General features: G+C 47.1%; 2 protein-coding genes across 2 annotated transcripts in view; one reads left to right on the forward strand and one right to left on the reverse strand.

Moving 5' to 3' along the window:
- Window positions 1-4664: 4664 nt before the first annotated feature.
- EMG1 (EMG1 N1-specific pseudouridine methyltransferase) lies at window positions 4665-27069 on the reverse strand. The gene is made up of 6 exons (XM_068259407.1): window positions 26884-27069; window positions 18659-18760; window positions 10505-10646; window positions 10019-10077; window positions 6587-6736; window positions 4665-4929 (listed from the first exon to the last, which is right to left on the reverse strand). The coding sequence occupies exons 1-6, from the start codon at window positions 26995-26997 to the stop codon at window positions 4816-4818; spliced, it is 681 nt and encodes a 226-aa protein (XP_068115508.1). The 5' UTR covers window positions 26998-27069; the 3' UTR covers window positions 4665-4815.
- PHB2 (prohibitin 2) overlaps window positions 27031-27483 on the forward strand; it is a 32587-nt gene continuing 32134 nt past the window's right edge. The window contains exon 1 of the mRNA XM_068259406.1: window positions 27031-27133. The gene's annotated coding sequence lies outside the window, so the exon portion shown is untranslated. The remainder of the gene's footprint in view (window positions 27134-27483) is intronic.

Raw genomic sequence — 27483 nt, forward strand, 5'->3', positions numbered from 1 at the left:
TGCAAAAGGATTCCCGACCAAGTATTGAGTGCATAACTGAACATAATTATTAGAAGGTTGACTTTTTTTGTTTTAAAAACACTTTTCTTTTATTGGTCGGATGAAATATGCTAATTTTTTGAGATAGGAAATTTGGGTTTTCATGAGCTGTATGCCAAAATCATCAATATTAAAACAATAAAAGGCTTGAACTACTTCAGTTGTGTGTATTTGAATCTAAAATATATGAAAGTCTAATGTTTATCAGTACATTACAGAAAATAATGAACTTAATCGCAATATGCTAATTTTTTGAGAAGATCCTGTAGTACATAACCAAAAAGTGTATAACAGAAAATATGTCATATTCTAGGTTCTTCAAAGTAGCCACCCTTTGCTTTGATTACTGCTTTGCACACTCCTGGCATTCTCTTGATGAGCTTCAAGAGGTAGTCATCTGAAATGGTTTTCACTTCACAGGTGTCCCCTGTCAGGTTTAATAAGTGGGATTTCTTGCCTTATAAATGGGGTTTGGACCATCAGTTGTGTTGTGGAGAAGTCAGTTGGATACACAGCTGATAGTCCTACTGAATAGACTGTTAGAATTTTTATTATGGCAAGAAAAAAGCAGCTAAAACGAGTGGCCATCATAACTTTAAGAAATGAAGGTCTGTCAGTACGAAAAATTGGGAAAACTTTGAAAGTGTCCCCAAGTGCTGTCTCAAAAACCATCAACCGCTACAAAGAAACTGGCTCACATGCAGACCGCCCCAGGAAAGGAAGACCAAGAGTCATCTCTGCTGCGGAGGATAAGTTCATCCGAGTCACCAGCCTCAAAAATCGCAGGTTAACAGCAGCACAGATTAGAGACCAGGTCAATGCCACACAGAGTTCTAGCAGCAGACATCTCTAGAACAACTGTTAAGAGGAGACTGTGTGAATCAGGCCTTCATGGTAGAATATCTGCTAGGAAACCACTGCTAAGGACAGGCAACAAGCAGAAGAGACTTGTTTGGGATAAAGAACACAAGGAATGGACATTACACCAGTGGAAATCTGTGCTTTGGTCTGAGGAGTCCAAATTCGAGATCTTTGGTTCCAACCACCGTGTCTTTGTGCGACACAGAAAAGGTGAAAGGATGGACTCTACATGCCTGGTTCCCACCGTGAAGCATGGAGGTGGTGTGATGGTGCTTTGCTGGTGACACGGTTGGAAATTTATTCTGAGTTGAAGGCATACTGAACCAGCATCTTGCAGCGGCATGCTATTCCATCTGGTTTGCGTTTAGTTGGACCATCATTTATTTTTCAACAGGACAATGACCCCAAACACACCTGCAGGCTGTGTAAGGGCTATTTGACCAGGAAGGAGAGTGATGGGGTGCTGTGCCAGATGACCTGGCCTCCACAGTCACCAGACCTGAACCCAATCGAGATGGTTTGGGGTGAGCTGGACCGCAGAGTGAATGCAAAAGTGCTAAGCATCTCTGGAAACTCCTTGAAGACTGTTGGAAGACCATTTCAGGTGACTACCTCTTGAAGCTCATCAAGAGAATGCGAAGACTGTGCAAAGCAGTAATCAAAGCAAAAGGTGGCTACTTTAAAGAACCTAGAACAGGGGTGCCCACATTTTTTCAGCTTGTGAGCTACTTTAAAAAATTAACAAGTCAGAATGATCTACCTATGTACAATGTTAGGATCGCACTTGTACATACAGAATGGAAAATGTACTGGGTTGGGGATCCACCATGAAGTTCTTTGTGCTCTACCAGTAGATCGCGATCTACCTAAGAGGCACCCCTGACCTAGAATATGACATATTTTCAGTTGTTTCACACTTTTTGGTTATGTACTATACTTCCACATGTGTTAATTGATAATTTGGATGCCTTCAGTGTGAATCTACAATGTTCAGTCATGAAAACAAAGAAAACTCTTTGAATGAGGTGGTGTGTCCAAACTTTTGGTCTGTACTGTATATGGTAAAATACATGAGGGTGCTTCATCTCTGGTTTACTTTAAGCAATGCCACCTGCCTCTACCGTATGGATATGCGTTAATTGGGCAATTTACATTTGCAATTACCATATATTCTCACATATAAGCCTATAATCTAGAGGGTAGTGGGGTTGAATCACTGGGAGAGTAGGCAAGGGGGCCAGCAGTTGAAGAAGTGAGCTTTAAATTCTATCTAAAGCAAATTACCCTATATATTCGCATATAAACCGGCCCGTGTACAGTATAAGCCAAGGTACCTACTTTTCCCTCATAGAAACAAGTAAAAAGGTATTTACTCTTATAAGGCCCCCCCCAGTATAGCCCCGTCCACTGTAACCAAATGTGCCCCCAGTAGAAGTCAGCCTCCTTCCCCATAGCCAGATGTGCCCCAAGGATGCTACAGCTGTGTCTCAGGATGCCACTAGATGGCATCATAGATATGAGAGTAAGAATCCCCGATCATTGCAACGCTGACACATTTGCTTGTATGCTCCGCTCCACAAGCCAGGGGACAGAGGTAGTCTTGAGCAGCGCACTCTGCACACCATGTTGCAGGGGATGGAGGGCACGGACACAGCAGGGAGCTGGTGGGAAAGAGCAGGATCACTAGTGCATGATCCTTACATTCCTCTGCCAGAAACAAAACCTGCTCCACCATCTGTTCTGCTAAACTGATTTACATATAAGCCAAACTTTTCAGAACAATTTTTGTACTGTAAAATTAGGCTTATACGCAAGTATATAAGGTAACACTGCACATAGTTCATGTGCACTGAGACAAAGTCAGAGGGTGAAGACACACAAGAAAGCTATTGGTAAATTCATTAAAGTGGAACTGTAAAGTCGTTCTAAAACAAACAGTTTCACTTACCAAGGGCTTCCCCAAGCCCCCACCAGCCGTCCTGTCCCGCGCCAGTTCTGTGCAATCCTCCGTTCTGCAGTCGTCCAGCTCGTTTTGCTACCGTCGACTTGTAAGTTGACAGCAACTGCCCCTCTGCACCCCTGGCTACGCAAAGTTTTCTTCGTGTTCCAGCTCGCAATAGCGTCCTGCACCATTAGCGCTAATGGCACAGGACGCTATTGCGGGCTGGAATGCAAAGAAAGCTTTGCGTAGTCCTGGGCGCACAGGTGCAGTTGCTGTCGACTTATAAGTCGACGGTAACAAAACAAGTTGGCAGCAGAACAGAGGATCGTGCAGGACCGACGCAGGACAGGATGGCTGGAGGGTTATAACGATTACTTGCAGTCCAGTCTACCACTGATATTTTCTTAGTCATACAATAACCTGGGAGTAGTGATCATTTCGCCACATTTCACCACAAGATATTTAGCTAGATTTCTCAAGAAATCAGTTTGACACTGAAACCAAGCCACCCCTGGCTTTCTACCTCTTGGTTCAGTGTCACCACTGCCTGCCACTCCTCCTTGTACTTGATTTTTTTTTTTTTTACTTGTGGCCCAGTTTTTAATTGCTTTTCATCCATTTTATTTTTTTTCAGAATCATTTTATTTTGCCAAGCATGACTGGGTCATGCCCAGAATTGGGTTTGGCACAATGGATCGGTACATAGACAGAAAGGCAGGCAAAACATCAGAATGTGACAGTAATACCTCATACACAATGAGGGATTGCAGAGTGCAGGGGGACCTTAGGGGGGTTTGGGATATAAACAGAGGCTGGGCTGTATAGGCAGATCCAGCCTCTGTATGCAGATAACATTCTTCAAACCCACCTCGGGTTCTCTTTAACTACTTTCGGACTGCGGTGATTGAAATCTACGCCGTTTTGGTGGGCTCCTGGCTGTCAGGGCGTAGATTTCAAATCACCGTCTGCAGCGTGCATTTGCCAATTCCGTCGCTCCCCACCGATTGCAGAACTCAAACCCGACGTTTCTTGCCGCAACCCACAGGCTGCCTGTCTCTATGACGACAGAGCCATGTGAGCCGGTCAGAAGCAGATTTCATTGGCTCCTGGCCATGTCTATCAATGTAAGCCACTCCCATTGGCTTACATTGATAGACATGGTCAGGAGCCAATGAAAGCAGTCATAGAGATGGCAGAGTCTATGTCCTGAGGATCCCAGTATGCGGGGATGACGGCGGTTGCGGCAATTCATCGGGATTCCGACGCTCTTGTACCAGCGGTCTCTAGCCCTTAAGGGGGCAGAGACTGTGCTGGTACTTAAGTGGTTAAATTACTCCTGAGAGGAAGAAAAAAAAGAGTTGGATTTTACTTGCAGGCGCAGTAAGCGGAAGTGAGCTGGCGGCGGAGGATCGTTTTGTCCCGGCACAGGCACAGGACGTCTGCAGAGGACCAGTAGAACCCCCAGGTAAGTTCAAGATAAGCTCATTTGAAAGCACAGGATGTTAACAACAGCTCTGTTTCCATAAAAGCAGGAAGTAGAAACACTGCAGATTTTAGGATTTGTATCAGCTGTAACAAAGAAATGTTTTTCTTTAAAGGTTATTATACTGTTGCTTCTCTTTTAGAGCAGCGAGGAAGTTCTGAGTTCAGGTCTACTTTAAATGGCTACAATTTTTTTTTCTTCAATATTTTGCTTGGTGTTCCTCTATAACCTCCACTATTACGGCGTCATTACTTGTGTGTCATTTTTGGCTGACTGCAGTCTGTGTCATTGTGGTTACCAGATCAGAAGTCAGCTGTGCAAAACAAAAGACCTCACAGACACACTAGAAAAACCAACTTGTATTAACAATCCAGTAAACACAAACATTCTTTTTTTTTTTTCTTAAACATCTGTACATTAAATACAAAATGCAACAAGTATAACAGGCTTCTATGTACAGTAGGTTATCAGGGAGGATTGTGGGTCGTGCTCACATGACTCCCCAGACCTCTTCAAACGCGGTGCAGATCTTGGCGCAGGTGAGGGCGGCGGATAGCGGGTACTCGCTGATGGAGACACTGCGCTCTGCAAAATCCACATCCACCTGGGAGGAAAACAAAGCACAGTATTCACACATGCACTAGAGAGGAGGAGACTCAAATTAGAAGCACTTTGCCAGACTTTCCGAAACATGGTGAAGATATTTGAGACAATCATGAATAGTTTTGGCTTAGGACTCGTTTTCACTACATGCGGATTCTGGGTGCAGAAAAACTGACTCCAATAAATGCCTATGGCCTGTTTCCACTTGAAGAGAACCTGTAACAAAAAAAAAAAAAAAGTTCCCCTGTGGGGTACTCTCCTCGATTGGGGGAAGCCTCAGGGTCCCAATGAGGCTTCCCCCTCCACTGTAGCTGCAGGCAATTAAGCGCTGGCTCCCCTGAAGTCTCCAGCGATCCAGGCTCGACAAGCTAAATTTATTTACCTTCCCTGGCTCCAGCGCATGGCGCTGTTGCAGCCCTCAGCACGGAGATAGGCGGAAATAGTCGATCTCTGTCGGGTCCGCTCTACTACGCAGGCGACTTGCGCCGGAGCAGTAAAGCAGCCTGACAGCGGTCGGCTATTTCCGCCTATCTCATATAGGAGAGCTGATACTGCGCCTGAGCCGGGAAGGTAAATATTTACATTTACGCGACAGTTCCTCTTTAAGGAAATCTTGTGTGTGTACAGGTGTCCTCTGATGTCGTTCAGGTGCTCAGTAGTGTTCCATCCTTTTGAATCACTAACACCAACCTCTATTATTCTTACAGGGAATTCTGTTTGAGTTCACATAGCTGGGTGCTTTCGGTGGCCTCCGCTCTCCACAAGACAGAGCAGGATGCTCAGCAGGGAGCCCAGAAGTTGTCTGTACAGCTATTGGTCCAAACTGCCACCTTAACCTGCCTGGCGGTAAGCCGGAGAGGATCACATGACCCCCGGAGTTTTTTTTTTTGTTAATAAAATTTGAATAAAATGCTTAAGCTAGCACTTTGCTAACGATGCCCCCCAAGTCCCTCCGGTCCCCACCGATCGCCGCCGTTATACATACCCCCCAGGGTTCCCGCAATGGCGCAGCCTCCCAATCAGCTCCAGGCTTCGCTATGGGGTGGATCAGGACTGCGCATGATGTCATGTCCGATCGTTGCCATAGCGACGACTGAAGCTAAAGGGTGAAGATGCGGCTCTCGCGGGATCGCGGACGGGTAAATATTGCCGGTGGCGATCCGGGGGAGGGGGGGGGGGGAAATCAGGAACTTGGGGGCCACAGTTAGCTAGCAAAGTGCTAGCTTAAGCATTTTATTTTAAAAAATCCTCCCGCGGACGCAGCATCTGAATCTGCGTACCACCAGGGAGGTTAAAGCTTACGTTAGAGGCAAAAAATAAATTATACATATCTGGGGCTTCCTCAAGCCCCCTTCAGGCTAATCAGTCCTTCACCATCCTCCTCCAGCTCCTGGATCTTCCGATTGGTGGCTTGGCAGCCTCCATATCCCTCTCACTTCAGGTGTGCTATAAAGTGTGTACACAGCTCAGATCTTTCCTTTCCTCAATTACTTCTCAGGTTCCTATTAATGAGATTCCCCCTTACTCCCTTGCCAATCACTAGATAAGGCAACCTCAGTGACCAATAAGGACGCTCACATGTTCCACACTAGTAGCCTGATGAAAGTAAGCGTGACTGAATCACTCGGTCCGGTGACATCATCATTCCAATCACTCACCGCGCCATGAGCGAATGCCCCCACCACTATCAACAGTGGCTCTTCCGGGGGGACCAAATCCCGCACACAAGAGACACGCTCCCCCTGGAATGATGTGGAGATCTTCGTACAGCCGACTGGGAGGTGATCTGTGATTGGATTCTTAATAACCTGAAAATACGACAGACAAAACAAGTGATATAAACAAGCAGCAGCTAAAATGTCAACAATGAGAATAACCGCACTGCCATTATTATATAAAGTACCGGTACACTTCAGGGAGACAGATCTGACTAATTTGAGAAACTGACAGTCAAAGAGACCATCCCTGTCCCAAGAAGAGGGCAGTCACAGCTAGTCTCCAACAGTGTTAGTCATACCAGCCACCAGTTGTAGGCTGGGAGCACACTTGTCTAAGCAGAAAAACATGCGGTTTTAAGTAAAAAAAGTGAGATGAAAGACACCTCAGGTACCATACTTATTTGTGGTTTTCTTAAAGTAAATCAGAGACGAAGCACCCTCATGTATTTTACAATATATATCAATGGGAACACTAGAGAAAACACCTACCCTGCTTTGGGTTTCATCCTTCACTGCTCAGCCTGTCCGTTATCAGCCCTGATAAAATCCCCAACTGAGCATTCAGTCTGGCTTTGCTCAGGAATCATAGCAAAGTCTGTCTTCTCGGATGTCTTTTCATGCCCAAGCCTGCCCCCTTCTGGCTCTGCTAGAATGACTCAGCTATAATGATTCCTGAGCAAAGCCAGACTGAATGCTCAGTTGGGGATTTTATAAGGGCTGATATATATGGTAAAATACATGAGGGTGCTTTGTCTCTGGTTCACTTTAAGCCCCCTTGAGGCCGCTCAGTCCCTTGCCGTCTGCCCAGGTGGCTCCTGTCCCCCTTAGTATGGCCTGGCTGAGTCGCACATGCGTGGTTCGGGCATGCACACTCCCCGGTCGCCAGGTACGTTCTGCACCTGTGCAAGCATAGAGCACTTCCAGACACAGAAGTGCGTGCAGCCGGGTGACAAACTTGGCCAGGGAACAGGAGCCACCCCGGGAGACAGCAAGGGACTAAGCAGCCTCAAGTGGGCTTAAGGAAGCCCTAGGTAAGTATGGTACCTGAGATGTCTTTCATCTCGGGTACACTTTAAGGCGTGCGTTTCACTGTGGTTTTGGATTTAATGTTTTTTGTATGCGCTTTACATTTTTAGCCCTTTAGCAGTCTATTTAAAGGCTTGCAAGTGCTCCAAGTACATTTTAGCACTTTATTTCTTGATTTGTTACTTTTTCTTGCTTCTAATTAGTACTGCTGTAATGTGCAATTATGGCCACTTGTCACTAGCGGGCAGTGTGAGACAATAACAGAGGACCTCTGCATTCAGATTCTATATTTTCTGTTCGTAAAAACAGATCAAAGCATTCCAAGAATTTACAGCACAAGTTCTGCCGACTGAGGTCAAAAGCAGCGCACTTATCTAAAATGAGATAACGATTGAAGTTGCTAATGGGGTTAATCTTCTTTTTCAACATTTTTTTTTTTTTTTTTTTTTTTTTTACAAAAACTCAACAAATGTTTCATTTTCCATAGGAAAGCACCGCATGCGAATTGCATGCAATAAGCAGGAAGAAGGAACTTGTAGTGCGATTTAAAACACACAATTGCATCGGGAATACACACCAATGTGACTTTTGTGCGGCCCATAGACTTACATTGTATAAGGTTTTGCATGCATTTTCCATGATGTTGCTAAATTTATGCAAATCAAGTAAGTGTGTTCCTAGCCTTATATAACAAACATGGACCAGATATCAGTGTCTATCAATGTGTATGTAGGTACACCTCAGCCCAAAGTCTGCATGAGACCGCAGACAGGGCCTAGCATTGCCCAACTCTGTCCAGTCATTGAGACGTGGGAGGGCAATCAGATGGGAAGGACCCTCCTGCTCTCATTCAGAACTATCTGCAGAATGATCATCCATGCAGCACTTATTCAGGTCCAATCACGTACTAATGAGGTCGTCGCTCATAACCTCTTCCCCTCTCATAGCCCCAAGACTTCTCTAAGGCTTCCACCACTTTTTAACCCCTTTCGGACAGCAGTGATTGAAATCTACGCCCTGTTTGGGAACAGTTATCCCTGGCAGGATGTAGATTTGAACAGGGCTGTGGAGTCAGAGTCGAGTCGTCTGAGCAATTTTGGGTACCTGGAGTCGGTGGTTTAAATAAAGTGAGGAGTCGGATGATTTTTAAACCAAATCCATAGCTTTAGTAAAAATTAGACTAAGGAGTGGGAGCAATTTTAGGTACCTGGAGACGGAGACGGAGTTGGAGGTTGCATAAACTGAGGAGTCGGGAGGATTTTTGTACCGACTCCACAGCCCTGGATTTGAATCCATCTTGCCATGTGGTCCCATTGTTCGTGCTGCTGTCGTCACTGCAGCCTGAGCGTTCTGCGGTCATGATGACAGCAGAGTTCTGTGCACTAGTCAGAGTCCAATTTCATTGGTTCCTGACCCTGTGAGTCACAGTGATTACAGCTCGATTTTAGAAAAAAAAAAGTCTCTGGTCCTTAAGTGGCCAGAGACTGTTAGTATGTAACCACAGCTAGAAAAAAACCCACAGCTAAAAAGCCATAGTTCCATAGTTTGTGTATTGCCCATATTTCCTATTGCATACCACGTTCCTCATCTCCTAGAGTGTAAGCTGGATTGGACAGAGTCCTCTCCTCCACCTGTGATTGCATATTAACCTTTTGGGGACCGACGTAGGCTGAATCTACATCCAGCAGGTGGTGCTGCCGTCCTGACTGGACGTTGATTCAACGTCCGCGCTAAGACACCGTCCCAACGCGATCGTGCGCACCGGAGAGGGGAGATTAAGCTGTCATATGACAGCTGGCATCTCCCCCTCAGTGATCAACAGCCATCGCGTATGGCTGCTGATCACTATGATCACCGGCGGATCGTAGTGATCACTTTGACAGCTGCGGCGGTCGGGGGGGGGGGGGGGGGGGGGGGGGGGGGGAGAAGATCTACTCACCTCCCTGCCGTTCCCGCGACGATTGGCGCTCACCACCACTCTTGCCGGCATCTCTGCTCGTTGTGACGCAAGTCCCGGGCCGCGGCTTGATGACGTCATCAAGCCGCGACCCAGGTCTTAGCGTCAGTACGAGCAGGGATGTCGGAGAGAGCGGTGGTGTCTGCAGCAGCTCATCGCTAGAGCCTGGAAGGTGAGTCAAAGCTGATGCTGAAAGGGGGGGACACAGCCCAGAAAGCCCAGCAACAGGACCCCACCAAACGCACACCCCTCTCTCCCATGGAAAAGTGCCTAGTCCTTAAGGGAGGTTAGGCAGCCAGTCCTGAAAGGGTTAAAAGACAATGATAATATGAACAGAACACATTGATACAGGAGATAACAGAGGATTCTGTCTTCATGTTGGTTTCTACCTTTAATAGTTTCTGTGGTCCATCTGCAGCTCTGACACTCAGCTTGTGCAGAAGTTGTACTGAAAAACAAACACATATGTCACAGACAATCTATTTAGCCAAAAACAAGAATACCTGGATGAGTATTGGCTGATTCAGGAAAATAGATCAACTAGCACAGCTGTGACATCATAGAGTCCATGCTTCTCATCTATCCTTCCAGCCCTTATGCCAGAATCCACTACGTTCATATATAGATTGGCCGCAGATATACATCACCTAGCAAAGAGCCCCTTACATCAGAGCCTATGAAGTGGGCATCACAGCATTCCCCCCCCCCCCCCCCCATCTGGAGAATCTGAATCCAACACACAGATCATACTAGGAATGCAGCCGCCAGCAGTCATGAGAACACCCCCCCTCCCCATGAAGATTGGTCTCGCTAGTACATAATCCAGCGAATAAGTCCCCTTAGATTGGAGTCTGTGACCCCAGCTTGCGGCTCACCCATCAGTCCACAGAATCGGGGGAAGGTTCGGGGAATTCGGGTCTGTGGATTCACCTCGATCAGGACGTTACGCTTGGTGTGGATGTAGACTTGCAGCATCCCGGCCCGGTTCAGAGGGCTGTCCAGAAGCATCAGCAGACACTGCGAAGGGAAATACAGCCATACATTAGCACCATATGCAAGACTGGCCCCAGAGAGGACCTGTCATACAGCAACATAGCAGAAGCATCAGCAGACACTGTGAGGGAAGGTACAGCCACACATTAGCACCACATGCAAGAATGGCCCCAGGGAGAACCTGTCATACAACAACATATCAGAAGTATCGGCAAACACAGAGAGAAGATACAACCACACATTAGCTCCACATGCAAGACTGGCCCCAGAGAGGACTTGTCATGCTCCACAGCAACAGGACAGAAGCATCAGAAGCCACTGAGGAAAGATACAGCCACACATTAGCACTACATGCAAGAATGGCCCCAGGGAGAACCTGTCATACAACATATCAGAAGCATTAGCACTACATGCAAGACTGGCCCCAGGGAGGTCCTGTCATACAGCCACAGCAACATAGCAGAAGCATCAGCAGCCACTGCGAGGAAAGGTACAGCCACATATTAGCACCACATGCAAGACTGGCCCCAGAGAGGACCTGTCATGCTCCACAGCAACAGGACAGAAGCATCAGCAGCCACTGTGAGGGAAGGTACAGCCACACATTAGCACTACATGCAAGAATGGCCCCAGGGAGAACCTGTCATACACCCATAGCAACATTATATGACATACATTCTATGCCATGCTTATATAGGGACCGGAATCACTTAGCCTGGCCCAGATCACAGAACATAATTTGATCCAGAAAACCTAGCTTGTATTTACATAAAGAAACATTGTTACTGCAAGTCCCACACATAGCTGCAGGCACACAACTACAGATGAACTTGAATTCCAACCGGCAATATATTTATAGAAGGATTTTAAACTGAACTAATCAAGCCCAGTAGCGGCTGGTTAATTAACCACTTTCCAACCACAGGTTCCCCCCCCCCCCCCCCTTCTTAAAAACCAGAGCAATTTTCACATCACATTCCTCCCATTCATGCGCCAATAACTTAATTGTTACTTATTTGCCACAAATTAGGCTTTGTTTGGGTGTTACTTTTTGCTAAGAATCATTTTAAATGCATTTTTAAGGGGACAATAAGAACAAAACAAAAAAAAAAAAAGTATTGCTCAGTTTTCAGCCATTATAGTTTTAAAATGTAACTTGCTACTGTGTATAAAACCCACATTTTAATTTACCCATTTGTCCCGGTTATTACACTGTTTAACCGGTTCAGCCTAAATGGACGAGCAAGCTCGTCCAGGCAGCGGCAGCTAAAACCTATCTGGACGAGAGTCCGCGTCCAGGCGCACTTCCGCGTGTGCGCGCGCATGGCCGCGTGGTGCGCGCGGTGCGCGCTCGTCCCCGACGGCTTACAAGCCGTGCTGTTTGGTGAAGAGGAGCCAGCGCTCCTCTGAGCCAATCAGAGCAAAGGAAGTAAAGAATTCACATAGTTACATCCAGTAACAATGTGAATTCTTAATAATGTTTGTAAATAACAGGTTTCCCTCTCTCTGTCTCTCAGCTCCTGTCACACAGATCAATCACTGTTCTGTGGTGACAGGAGCTGAGAGACAGACTGACAGATAAGCTGGTAGGAATTCCTTTTAATAAAATTTGCCCTCCATCCCTGAATTTTTAACCCCATACTGCCCAGAATCCCTGATTCTCCCTCTCCTTGGCCATTTATTACCTACTGATCTATTGATCACTGATCTATTGTGATCTTTTTCTTCCTATCTGTTACTACCTATACTCTACTCTCCTCCGCCCCCCCTCTTCTCTACTGTCTCCACCCCCCCTCTACACCCCCCCCCCCAAAAGAAAAAAAAACAAAAAAAAAAAACTGTCACTTTAAAAAAAAAATCTTTCTATCTTTTTATATTTCTCATCTTTATCTATCCCTTTTTAAATGGCGAGGAGGCTCTATTCTGTGGAGGAGGCAGCCGCCATCCTCCAGCAGAGCAGCAGCGAGGATGAGTCAGGTAGTGATTGGCTCCCTCCGTCCGGCTCTGGTTCAGGATCTGAATCTTCAGAGTCCGAAGGGCCGCCATCACGCCGCTTGAGGAGGGACCCAAGTCCTGAGTCCGCTGATGAGGGACCATCAGGACTGTCCACAGCAGGGGGCTCCGTGGGCAACCCAGCAGAGGGCTCCGTGGGCAACCCAGCAGAGGGCTCCGTGGGCAACCCAGCAGAGGGCTCCGTGGGCAACCCAGCAGAGGGCTCCGTGGGCAACCCCGCTGCTGCTAGCAGCAGTGCGCCAGGGGGAGCTAGGCGCAGACAGGGTAGGCAGCCACAGGTACCTCGCAGGCAGGAGGTACCGCTTCATATGTTAAATGGCACCTGGGAACCCCCTAATTATGCTGCGCCCAACATCCCACCCTTCACAGCCACCGCTGGTGTGTCAGTGCCCATTGTCAATCAGGCACCAATTGACATTTTCCAGCTTTTCATGACAGAGGCAATGTGGGAGCATTTAGTAGAGCAAACTAATTTATTTGCTCTACAATTTTTAGCTGACCACCCCACTAACTATATCACCAGAAAATGGCACCCCACCAACGTGCCCGAAATGAAGGCCTATGTAGGCCTCACGCTCAGCATGAGCATCAACCCAAAGCCCCAGATAAAAATGTACTGGTCCAGGGACCTTTATCACAATGCACCCCTCTATCCAGCAATAATGCCCAGGCAGCGTTTTGAGCTGTTGTCAAAGTTTTTCCACCTGAATGACAACTCTCAAGATGTGGAACATACCAACCCTTCCCATGACAGACTGTTTAAGTTGAGACCCCTGTTGACCCACCTAAGTGCAGTGTTCATGGATGTATATACCCCACACCGGGAAATTGCTGTGGACGAATCCCTGGTACCGTTTCATGGGAGACTTTCCATGAAACAGTACATACCAAGCAAGAGGGCAAGATGTGGGGTGAAAATTTATAGGGCATGCGAGAGTGGCACTGGCTATACCTTCACTTTTAAAATCTATGAAGGCAAAGACTCCATTCTGCAGCCAGCTGGGTGCCATGAGTACATTAGCACCAGTGGCAAAATAGTGGTGGACCTATTAAATCCACTTCTCCACCAAGGCTACCACGTCTACTTGGACAACTTTTATACAAGTGTGCCACTGTTTAAGTTCCTCTTCTCAGTCCAGACTGGCGCATGTGGGACGGTGAGAGCAAACCGTAAAGGCCTCCCCCCACAGGTAGTAAATAAAAAACTATGCAGAGGAGAGTCTTACGCACTCAGATCTGAAGAGCTCCTGGCAATAAAGTTCCACGACAAGCGGGAGGTGATGATGCTATCTACCATCCACACTGAGGCCACAGTTCTTGCCACATCCAGAACGGAACAGCGTACAAAGCCAGAGGCCATAGTCGCCTACAATAAAAATATGGGAGCAGTGGACTTATCAGACCAAGTCTTGGCGCCTTATTTATTAAGAAGAAGAAGGAAAGCATGGTACAAAAAAATAACATTCTTCTTGTTGCAGATGACCATGCACAATGCATTTGTGGTCTATCTAAAAACAGCCACAACACCAACAAGCCAACAGATGACCTTTCTTGACTTCCAGATTCAAGTCCACAAGTCCCTAATGTATTCCCCTGGCCAAATTGCACAACAGGATCCTATCCATTTGGAGAACTCAATTAGACTGAGGGAGAGACATTTCCCTGAACTAATTCCCCCCAATGAAGTGAAAAAAGCCCCCCTGAGAAGATGCAGAGTGTGTGTGAAACACAAGAGACGGTGTGAGTCACGGTATTTTTGCCCAGATTGCCCGTCAGCCCCTGCACTGTGTGTTATCAAGTGCTTTAGGGCATACCACACACTTGCAGATTACTAATTTCTTTTTTTTCCTTTTTTTTGTGTTTTTTTTTCTTTTTTTTTGTGTTTTTTTTTTCTTTACCTGGACATATATGACTGGCATTTTCCCCTTTCCTATATATTCATGTAACTTACAGACCCTCAAAGGAGCTCACATTTGGCATACCCCTATGTTTTTGGGGTGTTGGAGGAAACTGAATTTTTTGAGGAAAAAGAAAACACAAACAAAGTTCAAAATTGAACTTTGGACCCTGCTGCTCCCATCTTCTGACTCTTGGATCTGCTTGACCCCTGACTTATGGCCTCTGGCTTTTCTCTAATTCTGCAAGACATCCAATGGTAAGTTCCAATGTATTTGTTATCACTGTGAAGAGAAGTGATATATTCAAATTAGCCACATTTTGGATTTGTTATAACCAGGACAATGTGAGAATTCCTTTTGCAGTGTTCCTTTGAGAAGGTAGCTCACAAAATACCTACTGATGAATAGCCCTGGTTGTTAGCCTTCTATGATGGTGTCATGTGCGGTCTTTGTTTGATTCCAATCTCTCCTGGGAATATGCAAACAAACAATAGCTCTGCAACAATTAGTGCAAAAAAAATAGTGCACATTGGGTATAACTGATTGCTGCACCCAACCATTTGTTACTAAGTAAGGCATATGTTGTATCATTTTAACCGTGATGAGCTGTAGAAAAAATGTTGGTGTGTTTTAGGACTGAGGCCTAAGTCATCAGATTTTATTCTAGTGCCAAAGTGAAAAAAATATGTAAAAAATATCATTTTCCAAGTTATGATTCAATTTTAGCAAAACCACAGAAGTCCAATTGTTTCAAAATATGTGTATCTCAGTAGGCCTGGGTCTCTAGTTTTCAGAATGGTGACATTTGTGACCTGTTTCAAATGTTCTGACACTCCAGGGGCTTTGCGAACAAAGAATGACTGTATTACTTTTGTTGCAAAAAATGGCCTTGAAAAATGCATTAGTGCTGCTCATGGTTAACAGAGTATTGCGTGGCCAAGAAGCTATCTGATTATGTGTATAGGGTATCATTTTCACCGGGACAAGCAAGAGAATAGTATTTGGGGTCTTTGAGAGACAAGAACTATGTTAAGTGTTTGTTTTTTTTGTGCCAAAGTGAAAAAAGATGTAAAAAAATACCATTTTCCAAGTTATGATTCAATTTTAGCAAAACCGCAGAAGTCCAATTGTTTCAAAATATGTATATCTCAGTAGGCCTGGGTCTCTAGTTTTCAGAATGGTGACATTTGTGACCTGTTTCAAATGTTTTGACACTCCAGGGGCTTTGCGAACAAAGAATGACTGTATTACTTTTGTTGCAAAAAATGGCCTTGAAAAATGCATTAGTGCTGCTCATGGTTAACAGAGTATTGCGTGGCCAAGAAGCTATCTGATTATGTGTATAGGGTATCATTTTCACCGGGACAAGCAAGAGAATAGTATTTGGGGTCTTTGAGAGACAAGAACTATGTTAAGTGTTTGTTTTTTTGTGCCAAAGTGAAAAAAGATGTAAAAAAATACCATTTTCCAAGTTCTGATTCAATTTTAGCAAAACCGCAGAAGTCCAATTGTTTCAAAATATGTATATCTCAGTAGGCCTGGGTCTCTAGTTTTCAGAATGGTGACATTTGTGACCTGTTTCAAATGTTTTGACACTCCAGGGGCTTTGCGAACAAAGAATGACTGTATTACTTTTGTTGCAAAAAATGGCCTTGAAAAATGCATTAGTGCTGCTCATGGTTAACAGAGTATTGCGTGGCCAAGAAGCTATCTGTTTATGTGTATAGGGTATCATTTTCACCGGGACAAGCAAGAGAATAGTATTTGGGGTCTTTGAGAGACAAGAACTATGTTAAGTGTTTGTTTTTTTGTGCCAAAGTGAAAAAAGATGTAAAAAAATACAATTTTCCAAGTTATGATTCAATTTTAGCAAAACCGCAGAAGTCCAATTGTTTCAAAATATGTATATCTCAGTAGGCCTGGGTCTCTAGTTTTCAGAATGGTGACATTTGTGACCTGTTTCAAATGTTTTGACACTCCAGGGGCTTTGCGAACAAAGAATGACTGTATTACTTTTGTTGCAAAAAATGGCCTTGAAAAATGCATTAGTGCTGCTCATGGTTAACAGAGTATTGCGTGGCCAAGAAGCTATCTGATTATGTGTATAGGGTATCATTTTCACCGGGACAAGCAAGAGAATAGTATTTGAGGTCTTTGAGAGATTAGGCATATGTGATGTGGTTTTGTTTTAGCAGCAAATGAAATGAAAAGCAATGCAATTGTTATTTTCACATACTCTGCACCAAACTAATACACTTGTAAAAAACACCAAAAGTGACAGAATTGAAAAGTGAATACTTAAATAGTTACCTTAGGGACTCCGCTTTTTAAATATGTATGTCATGAGGATGTATTACTGTTTTTTTTTTCAAATAAAGGCTTGTAATCATTGGTAGTGTGCAATGAGAAAACAAAAAACACAACATAGAAAAAATGCACCTTTATTTCCAAATAATATATTGTCACCATACTATGTACTAGGGACATAATTTAAATCTTGTGATAACCACGACAGATAGGCAGATAAAATGTGTGGGTAAAATGTTCAGTAGCGTTGTTCATTTTAAAACTATAGAGGCTGGAATTGGAGAAATAGTGCATTTTTTCATTTTTTCCCTCGTTTTTCTCTTTAAAATACATAGACATTTTAGTAGTTACTAACAACAAATGTCACCCTCCAAAAGCCAAATTTGTGGTGAAAAAAACAAGATCTAAATAATTTATGTGTGATGAGTAGTGATAAAGCTATTAGCGAATGAATGAGAGCAGCGCTGACAGGGGAAAATTGCTTCAGTCCTTAAGGTGAAAATAGCTGTGAGGCTGAACCGGTTAAATTGCGTTCCTAGTACAATGTCTGGAGATAATATTTTATCTAGAAAAAAAAGGTGTATTTTTTTTGTTTAGTGATTTTTAATACTATATCACTAATTAATTTTTCTCTGGTAAATCTGACAAGATTAGCTACATGCTTGTTTCAGGTGTTTGATGCAGACCCTACTGACCAGACAGATCAGCAGGACCGCCAGGCAACTGGTATTGTTTAAAAGGGAATAAATATGACAGCTACCATACATAGGTCTCACACCTTGGGAATCTTAATTCACTGAGCTTTTAGAAATCCCACCTTGACCCAGGCCTAACAGACAAATACATTTGCTAGTATGACAGTGGCTGAGAGGTCATCTGACCGACTCTACAAGGACAAACGCTTAACTTAAGCTACCCATACACTGCATCGATTACCCGCCGATATACAGCAGATTCGGTCACTGATCGAATCTGCTGTGAAATCGATAACACAAATGTCGACCGATCGATTGATTTCCATCCGAAATCGATTGATTCCGTCGAGCTGTCCCGGCGGAAGATTTTGTTACATCGCAGGCGGGTCGGGAGCGCGTCGTTAGCGGCAGTGATACATTACCTGTCCACTGGCACGAGTCGCCAGTCCGTGCTGACACTTTCTCCGGCTGACCTGTCTTCTCTTTACTTCCTGTCTCCTCCTGTGACAAGCCGAAGTTTAAATAGTAAAGTGCCCACTACTGTTTGTACTTCAGCTCGTCACAGGAAGGGACAGGAAGTGAAAAGGAGACAGGTCAGCTGGAGAAAGTGTCAGCAGGGACCGGGGACTCACGCCAACGGACAGGTAATGTATCACTGCTGGCTGGAAGAGCACACAGGAGTGACAAGCAAACAGCAGCTCCACAGGTTGTGAATCGATTTCAAGCTGAAATCGATTCAAAATCTGTGTCCAGTAATGGGTAGCCAATAGATCCCTCTGTGATCAGATTCGATCAGAGAGGGATCTATCTGTTGGTCGATCTGGTGGCGATCGACCAGCGTATGGCTGCCTTTAGTTTAGTACGCTCCACAGTTGTGTTTACTTATTAATTACCCCCCTCCCCCCAATCATAGAGAAATATCTGTCTCTTGTAGGAGCCCAACATCCCTGAACTGTCAGCACCTTGCTGCACACTGCCAGCTGAAATGATCATTATGGAAGAGAAAGACTTGTTGACTCATTTATGTGATTCTGCCTAATCATTGCCACGAAATACCAGCAAACAATGCTGGCTATCTGCAGTCTGGGCCAGTAAAGCCCCCTGTGTGCCAAGCGAATGTCACCTGATGAGTGATGTCCGGCCGCACCTCCCCCGGGTCTCTGCCATTCTTCACCAGGATGGATTTATGTTGGTCACAATTCAGCAGCTCATAGGTTTTCCCCACCTGTAGGAAACAGAGCACGTTACTATTACAGCAATATTTACACACTTATGTAATTATTATTACAGTACATTATGAAAGATAGATGTAACTCATGCACAGCAGTGCCTAAAACGCCCCCGTGGCCTCTCAGCATCCCCAGTGTATACTGTGAGCTGGAAAACCAATGATGATTAGCCTTGCAGTCTTCCTTCTTCTAAAACATGTTATACTGGGCCTTGTAGCACTTCCCTCAGATATAGGCTATGCTGGGCCTTGTAGCCGAACACAGTGAATCCAGCGCAGGAGACTTTGGCGCAGCCGGCGCCACCATAGGCCGTAATGGAAATTACAGTTACAGCAGCGCACAGGGAGTAACTTTGGTGCTGTCAGAAAGACTGAGCTGAAGTTACTTTTAAAACACAATAATTCAGCTTCCAGCAATTGCTGGAAGCTGAATTATATCATTCCCCACCATCCATGGTGGCCTGGAGGGGGGATAGTATTTAACACGGCTGGGAACTTGTGCAGCAGCAAGATCAGATATATACCGACTGTATCCTGCACCCAAGTCTCCAGCGCTGATTGCTCGCGTACGCCTTGTAGCACCTCCCTCAGATGTAGGCTATGCTGGGCTTTGTAGCACCTCCCTCACTTAGGCTATGATGGGCTTTGTAGTTCTCAAACAGTATGCTGGACCTTGCAATCTTCTCTCCTCCCAATAAAAATAGCAAGTTGAGTTTTTTAGTTCCTCAGTATACCACGATATAAGAAAAACTAAACACAACAATGCTAGGCCTTGTCAACTCCCGTCCAGCCATGGCATGCTAGGCCTTGTAGTACCCTCCCAGGGATAGTATGCACTGCAGGGCCTTGTAGGCAGTGTGTCTGACAGCCTGAGGAAGAATTTGTTGATTTGAAACGCCGTACATCATGCTATGGAGGCCCGGCATCATGTTTTCAATCTTTTTAACAAAGATACAAAAAGTTTTGAAAATGTTAGATGAGTTGATCCTTTGTAAAGATTACAGGCCACGTAGGATACACATATGGAAAGAGATGAAAGGCATGTTGGGCCATGTTGTACTCTCCCAGGCATAGTATACCAGGCCATGTAGTACCCTCCCAGGCACAGCACACTGGGACATGTAGTACTCTCCCAGGCATAGCACACTGGGCCATATACAGGGTCTTCTCAAAAAATTAGCATATTGTGATAAAGTTCATTATTTTCTGTAATGTAATCATAAACATTAGACTTTCATATATTTTAGATTCAAATACACACAACTGAAGTAGTTCAAGCCTTTTATTGTTTTAATATTGATGATTTTGGCATACAGCTCATGAAAACCCAAATTTCCTATCTCACAAAATTAGCATATTTGATCCAACCAATAAAAGAAAAGTGTTTTTAAAACAAAAAAAGTCAACCTTCAAATAATTATGTTCAGTTATGCACTCAATACTTGGTCGGGAATCCTTTTGCAGAAATGACTCCTTCAATGCGGCGTGGCATGGAGGCAATCAGCCTGTGGCACTGCTCAGGTGTTATGGAGGCCCAGGATGCTTCGATAGCGGCCTTAAGCTCATCCAGAGTGTTGGGTCTTGCGTCTCTCAACTTTCTCTTTACAATATCCCACAGATTCTCTATGGGGTTCAGGTCAGGAGAGTTGGCAGGCCAATTGAGTACAGTAATACCATGGTCAGTAAACCATTTACCAGTGGTTTTGGCACTGTGAGCAGGTGCCAGGTCGTGCTGAAAAATGAAATCTTCATCTCCATAAAGCTTTTCAGCAGATGGAAGCATGAAGTGCTCCAAAATCTCCTGATAGCTAGCTGCATTGATCCTGCCCTTGATAAAACACAGTGGATCAACACCAGCAGCTGACATGGCACCCCAGACCATCACTGACTGTGGGTACTTGACACTGGACTTCAGGCATTTTGGCATTTCCCTCTCCCCAGTCTTCCTCCAGACTCTGGCACCTTGATTTCTGAATTACATGTAAAAGTTGCTTTCATCTAAAAAAAGTACTTTGGACCACTGAGCAACAGTCCAGTGCTGCTTCTCTGTAGCCCAGGTCACTCGCTTCTGCCGCTGTATCTGGTTCAAAAGTGGGTTCATGCTTCCATCTGCTGAAAAGCTTTATGGAGATGAAGATTTCATTTTTCAGCACGACCTGGCACCTGCTCACAGTGCCAAGACCACTGGTAAATGGTTTACTGACCATGGTATTACTGTGCTCAATTGGCCTGCCAACTCTCCTGACCTGAACCCCATAGAGAATATGTGGGATATTGTGAAGAGAAAGTTGAGAGACGCAAGACCCAACTCTCTGGATGAGCTTAAGGCCGCTATCGAAGCATCCTGGGCCTCCATAACACCTGAGCAGTGCCACAGGCTGATTGCCTCCATGCCACGCCGCATTGAAGCAGTCATTTCTGCAAAAGGATTCCCGACCAAGTATTGAGTGCATAACTGAACATAATTATTTGAAAGTTGACTTTTTTTGTTTTAAAAACACTTTTCTTTTATTGGTTGGATCAAACATGCTAATTTTGTGAGATAGGAAATTTGGGTTTTCATGAGCTGTATGCCAAAATCATCAATATTAAAACAATAAAAGGCTTGAACTACTTCAGTTGTGTGTATTTGAATCTAAAATATATGAAAGTCTAATGTTTATGAGTACATTACAGAAAATAATGAACTTTATCACAATGGGCTCTATTCTCAAAGAGCCAAATTTTCCGCAAAATGTTACCGCTATATTCCCGCCGGCGGTAAACTCCGCATTTTTTCCACATTCACTAATATTTTCCGCATGTTTTCCGCATGCGGGAAAAAAGATGCGGAAACAGGCATTATTCATGCGGGAATCATGCGGTAAAAAGGTCGCATGAAAAAGTGTTTAAAAAAAAAAAGTTAAAGTCCACCAAGCACAGCCCTTAAGCCTCCACACTTCATTAAAGTCAATGGGATGCGGAATATATCACCTACTACTTGTAGGTGATAAAAATTCGGTAATTAACGAAGAAATGATGCGCCTGAACATCTTTGAGAATTGATCTTTTATTGCGGAAAATACCTACTTTTGCGGAAATTTTCCCGCATGAATCCCGCACTTTTATCACACCTTTTCCGCATGTGGAAAAAACATGCGGAACATTTTGAGAATCCCAACTTGCCGGTATTTTGGGTGCAAACTTCCCGCATGTACTTTACCGCATGCGGGAAGTCTTTGAGAATAGAGCCCAATATGCTAATTTTTTGAGAAGACCCTGTAGTACCCTCCCAGGCACAGCACGCTGGGCCGTGGAGTACCCTCCCAGGCACAGCACGCTGGGCCGTGGAGTACCCTCCCAGGCACAGCACGCTGGGCCGTGGAGTACCCTCCCAGGCACAGCACGCTGGGCCGTGGAGTACCCTCCCAGGCACAGCACGCTGGGCCGTGGAGTACCCTCCCAGGCACAGCACGCTGGGCCGTGGAGTACCCTCCCAGGCACAGCACGCTGGGCCGTGGAGTACCCTCCCAGGCACAGCACGCTGGGCCGTGGAGTACCCTCCCAGGCACAGCACGCTGGGCCGTGGAGTACCCTCCCAGGCACAGCACGCTGGGCCGTGGAGTACCCTCCCAGGCACAGCACGCTGGGCCGTGGAGTACCCTCCCAGGCACAGCACGCTGGGCCGTGGAGCACCCTCCCAGGCACAGCACGCTGGGCCGTGGAGCACCCTCCCAGGCACAGCACGCTGGGCCGTGGAGCACCCTCCCAGGCACAGCACGCTGGGCCGTGGAGCACCCTCCCAGGCACAGCACGCTGGGCCACGTAGCACCCTTCCAGGCACAGCACGCTGGGCCACGTAGCACCCTCCCAGGCACAGCACGCTGGGCCACGTAGCAACCTCCCAGGCAAAGCACGCTGGGCCACGTAGCAACCTCCCAGGCAAAGCACGCTGGGCCACGTAGTACCCTCCCAGGCAAAGCACGCTGGGCCACGTAGCACCCTCCCAGGCAAAGCACGCTGGGCCACGTAGTACCCTCCCAGGCAAAGCACGCTGGGCCACGTAGTACCCTCCCAGGCAAAGCACGCTGGGCCACGTAGTACCCTCCCAGGCAAAGCACGCTGGGCCACGTAGTACCCTCCCAGGCAAAGCACGCTGGGCCACGTAGTACCCTCCCAGGCAAAGCACGCTGGGCCACGTAGTACCCTCCCAGGCAAAGCACGCTGGGCCACGTAGTACCCTCCCAGGCAAAGCACGCTGGGCCACGTAGTACCCTCCCAGGCATAGCACGCTGGGCCACGTAGTACCCTCCCAGGCATAGCACGCTGGGCCACGTAGTACCCTCCCAGGCATAGCACGCTGGGCCACGTAGTACCCTCCCAGGCATAGCACGCTGGGCCACGTAGTACCCTCCCAGGCATAGCACGCTGGGCCACGTAGTACCCTCCCAGGCATAGCACGCTGGGCCACGTAGTACCCTCCCAGGCATAGCACGCTGGGCCACGTAGTACCCTCCCAGGCATAGCACGCTGGGCCACGTAGTACCCTCCCAGGCATAGCACGCTGGGCCACGTAGTACCCTCCAAGGCATAGCACGCTGGGCCACGTAGTACCCTCCCAGGCATAGCACGCTGGGCCACGTAGTACCCTCCCAGGCATAGCACGCTGGGCCACGGGTACTTATCCGTTAGCCGGGCGCATCCTCTAGGTGGCGACAAAACTCCACCAGAGTTACAGCTTTCCCTACTATCGATGTCGGCCTGGAGGGGGAATAGTAATTAGCGCCACCTGCCGGATGCGCCCGGCTAACGGATAAGTACCGGGCCACGTAGTACCCTCCCAGGCATAGCACGCTGGGCCACGTAGTACCCTCCCAGGCATAGCACGCTGGGCCACGTAGTACCCTCCCAGGCATAGCACGCTGGGCCACGTAGTACCCTCCCAGGCATAGCACGCTGGGCCACGTAGTACCCTCCCAGGCATAGCACGCTGGGCCACGTAGTACCCTCCCAGGCATAGCACGCTGGGCCACGTAGTACCCTCCCAGGCATAGCACGCTGGGCCACGTAGTACCCTCCCAGGCATAGCACGCTGGGCCACGTAGTACCCTCTAGGGTTGCAACGGTATGAAAATTCACGGTATGATAACCGTCAAAAAAAATATCACGGTATGACGGTATTACGGTATACGGTATTACGCAATTATTCGCATTACAATTACCCTTATAAAAATAAGAAAAGGTCAAAGTTGAACAAACTCTTCTTTATTAGACCCTTAATGGTTAGGGTCCTCCTGTCATACTTGAAATATTTACTCTTCTAAATGTAAAAAAAAAACAACAATACCAAAAGTAAATCTCATTCTCCCCGTGTCACATGACTGCCTATGGCAGAGAGGGCAGATAATAAGGCCATTGGAAAGCACAGTAGGTTAATATGTCTGCTTCCATGAATCAGGAAGTAGAGACTGTGCAGATTTATTTTAGGATTGTATCAGCTGTAACAAAGAAAGAAATTGCTGTTGCATATCTTTGAGCAGAGGGGAGGACATTTGAGTTCAGGTCCACTTCAAAAATGCTGGTGGTACACTTTACTATACACCTTAAAGTTTACCAGAGATGAAGCATAGTGAAAGTTTTATACATAACTGCGGCTTCCTCCAACCCATCATGCGCACAGATCCCTCCCACGCCGCCATCCTCAGCCTTTTCTATCGCTGGTATTGAGTCCGGTAACTTGAGCCAGTCGCGGCCAGTCTGAGCATGCGCAGTGCGTTCTCTGCAGCGGAGAATAATACTACGTAGGCGTAGTACTATTTTCTGCAAGAGATGGAGGGAGCGCACTGCACATGCATAAAACTGGCCGTGACTGGCCAAAGTTACGGGACTCAGTAACAGCGATAGAAAAGGCTGAGGATGGCGGCGTGGGAGGGATCTGTGTGCATGATGGGTTGGAGGAAGCCGCAGTTATGTATAAAACTTTCACTATGCTGCGTCTCTGGTTTCCTTTAAAGGATACCAGAGCTGAAAAATAAAATGCAAATGGGTGGAGCGGACATGAGTTAGGCGAAGTCCTGTGCTAAGCCACTGCAGACGATTTCTTTAAAAAGTAGGGGGACAGAGTAGAACAGGGGGGGGGGGGGGCAGTGGGCATGAGGACACACGACATCACACAGAGACATGCATCAGGGAGACATCACTTGTATGTACAGTATATACAGTAACACACACACACATTCACATCCATCAGGCAGACATCCATCCATCCATCAGGCAGACATCCACACATCCATCAGGCAGACATCCCACACACATACATCAGGCAGACACATCTCACACACACAAGCCATACATATACACACTGGCTGCATTCAAATACAGCACCTCTCCCACAGCAACACTGCTCATCTGGTGTCATTAAGCTTCAGCTCCCCATGTGCAGTGCGTCTCTCGCTTCTTCTCCCGGGCGGGCGGCGTGCTCATCATTTTCATGGGGGGAGGAGAGCTGGACATTCCTTTGAACACTGATCTGTATCAGTGTTTATGTCAGCTCTGCAGTCGGGGGAGGCAGGGGGCTGCATGCATCTAGCAGGAGGGAGAACGGGCTGTAGCCTTTTCTCATTTGCCTATTTATTTTGGCAGGAATGACCTGGTGACTCCCCCTCTGCCTTTGTAGTACAGTCCGCAATTAAAAAAAAAAATACAAGCAGATATGCCGGGAAATAGATCTCTGTGTGCGCTCCAGCCGTGGCTGCGTCATCACAGGACGCGTATCATCACCACCCAGCTCCTGCACTCATGTCGCAAGCCTCCCGCAATCAGGAACTAGCTTTGGGAGCTTGCCTTCGTAACGAGGAAGACGGAGAGCAGGACAATGCCGGAGCGGTGGCGAGGGATACGGAAATACAGCAAAAACCGGTATTTCCTAAAAGTGCTTACCGCGATTACCGTGCATTGTAAAACCGTGGTATACCGTAATACCGGTAAATCGCGGCAACCCTAGTACCCTCCCAGGCATAGCACGCTGGGCCATGTAGTACCCTCCCAGGCATAGCACGCTGGGCCATGTAGTACTCTCCCAGGTATAGCACGCTGGGCCATGTAGTAGAGTACATTTGAAATCGGCGCCGGTAGACTTGGGCGCAGGATACAGAGGTATATAGCTGATCCTGCTTCTGCACAAGTCCGGACCGATTTAATTACTATTCCCCCTCCAGGCCGACATGGATAGTGGGGGAATGAAATAATTCGGCTTCCAGCGATTGCTGGAGGCCGAATTATTATGTTTTTAAGCAACCTCGGCTCCGTCTTCTGACGGAGCCGACGTTACTCACTGAGCGCTTCAATAGGAATGATTCCTATTGAAGTCTATGGAGGCGCCGGCTGCGCCCAAATCTAGCAGCGCTGAAAAGCACTGCTCCGATGTAGTACCCTCCCAGGCATAGCACGCTGGGCCATGTAGTACCCTCCCAGGCATAGCACGCTGGGCCATGACGTACCCTCCCAGGCATAGCACGCTGGGCCATGTAGTACCCTCCCAGGCATAGCACGCTGGGCCATGTAGTACCCTCCCAGGCATAGCACGCTGGGCCATGTAGTACCCTCCCAGGCATAGCACGCTGGGCCATGTAGTACCCTCCCAGGCATAGCACGCTGGGCCATGTAGTACCCTCCCAGGCATAGCACGCTGGGCCATGTAGTACCCTCCCAGGCATAGCACGCTGGGCCATGTAGTACCCTCCCAGGCATAGCACGCTGGGCCATGTAGTACCCTCCCAGGCATAGCACGCTGGGCCATGTAGTACCCTCCCAGGCATAGCACGCTGGGCCATGTAGTACCCTCCCAGGAATAGCACGCTGGGCCATGTAGTACCCTCTTAGGCATAGCACGCTGGGCCATGTAGTACCCTCTTAGGCATAGCACGCTGGGCCATGTAGTACCCTCCCAGGCATAGCACGCTGGGCCATGTAGTACAGTAGTACCCTCCCAGGCATAGCACGCTGGGCCATGTAGTACAGTAGTACCCTCCCAGGCATAGCACGCTGGGCCATGTAGTACCCTCTTAGGCATAGTATGGGGGACATTTAGCTCACACACAACGGATAGGAGGAAGTAATAGGCACGCTGGGCCATGTAGTACCCGCACGGTCTCCAGGCTCGCCCCCTCCAGCAGGACGATGAGTCTCCGCTCTCTCTTCCGCTTCACCCGCGGCTCCTCTCCAGACCCCCGCATGTCTGCACTGCGCGCCGCCATCTTCCCTCTCCTCCAACATGTGACCGGAAGCCTACGGAACCTTCCAGCGTCAGAAGGTGGAACCGAGCCTGACAGCTGCACACAGTACTTCCTGTGTCCTTCCCGAGCCGGGGCCACACGTGACAGCAGCAAAGAGGTGAGCGCGGGTTGCGGGCCAGGGGGGTGCTGCGGCCGCTTTGATAGGGGACAGCAGAGGTATTATCAGCAGGCCAGTCTGTGGTCACAGCAGGGCTGCATGAGAATCCTCTCCTCCTCTGCCTGACACTGGCTGCTGCCTTCCCTCCTCTAGAAGGGTTAAGGTCAGAGGGGAGCACTGCTATTATATCCTCATCAAGTCTCCTGTGTCTGGCATATGTCTTGTGGGAGAGCAGAGTACACTCACAGATAGGTTTGTGTAGTAAGGCAAATGTCATAGTGGGGCAACAGAAGTGAGTGTTAGTAAGTTAGTTAGTTATGGACAGGTATATCAACCCAGCCATCAGTTGT

This window comes from Hyperolius riggenbachi, chromosome 10, assembly GCF_040937935.1.
Source record: "Hyperolius riggenbachi isolate aHypRig1 chromosome 10, aHypRig1.pri, whole genome shotgun sequence".
NCBI lineage: Eukaryota > Metazoa > Chordata > Amphibia > Anura > Hyperoliidae > Hyperolius > Hyperolius riggenbachi.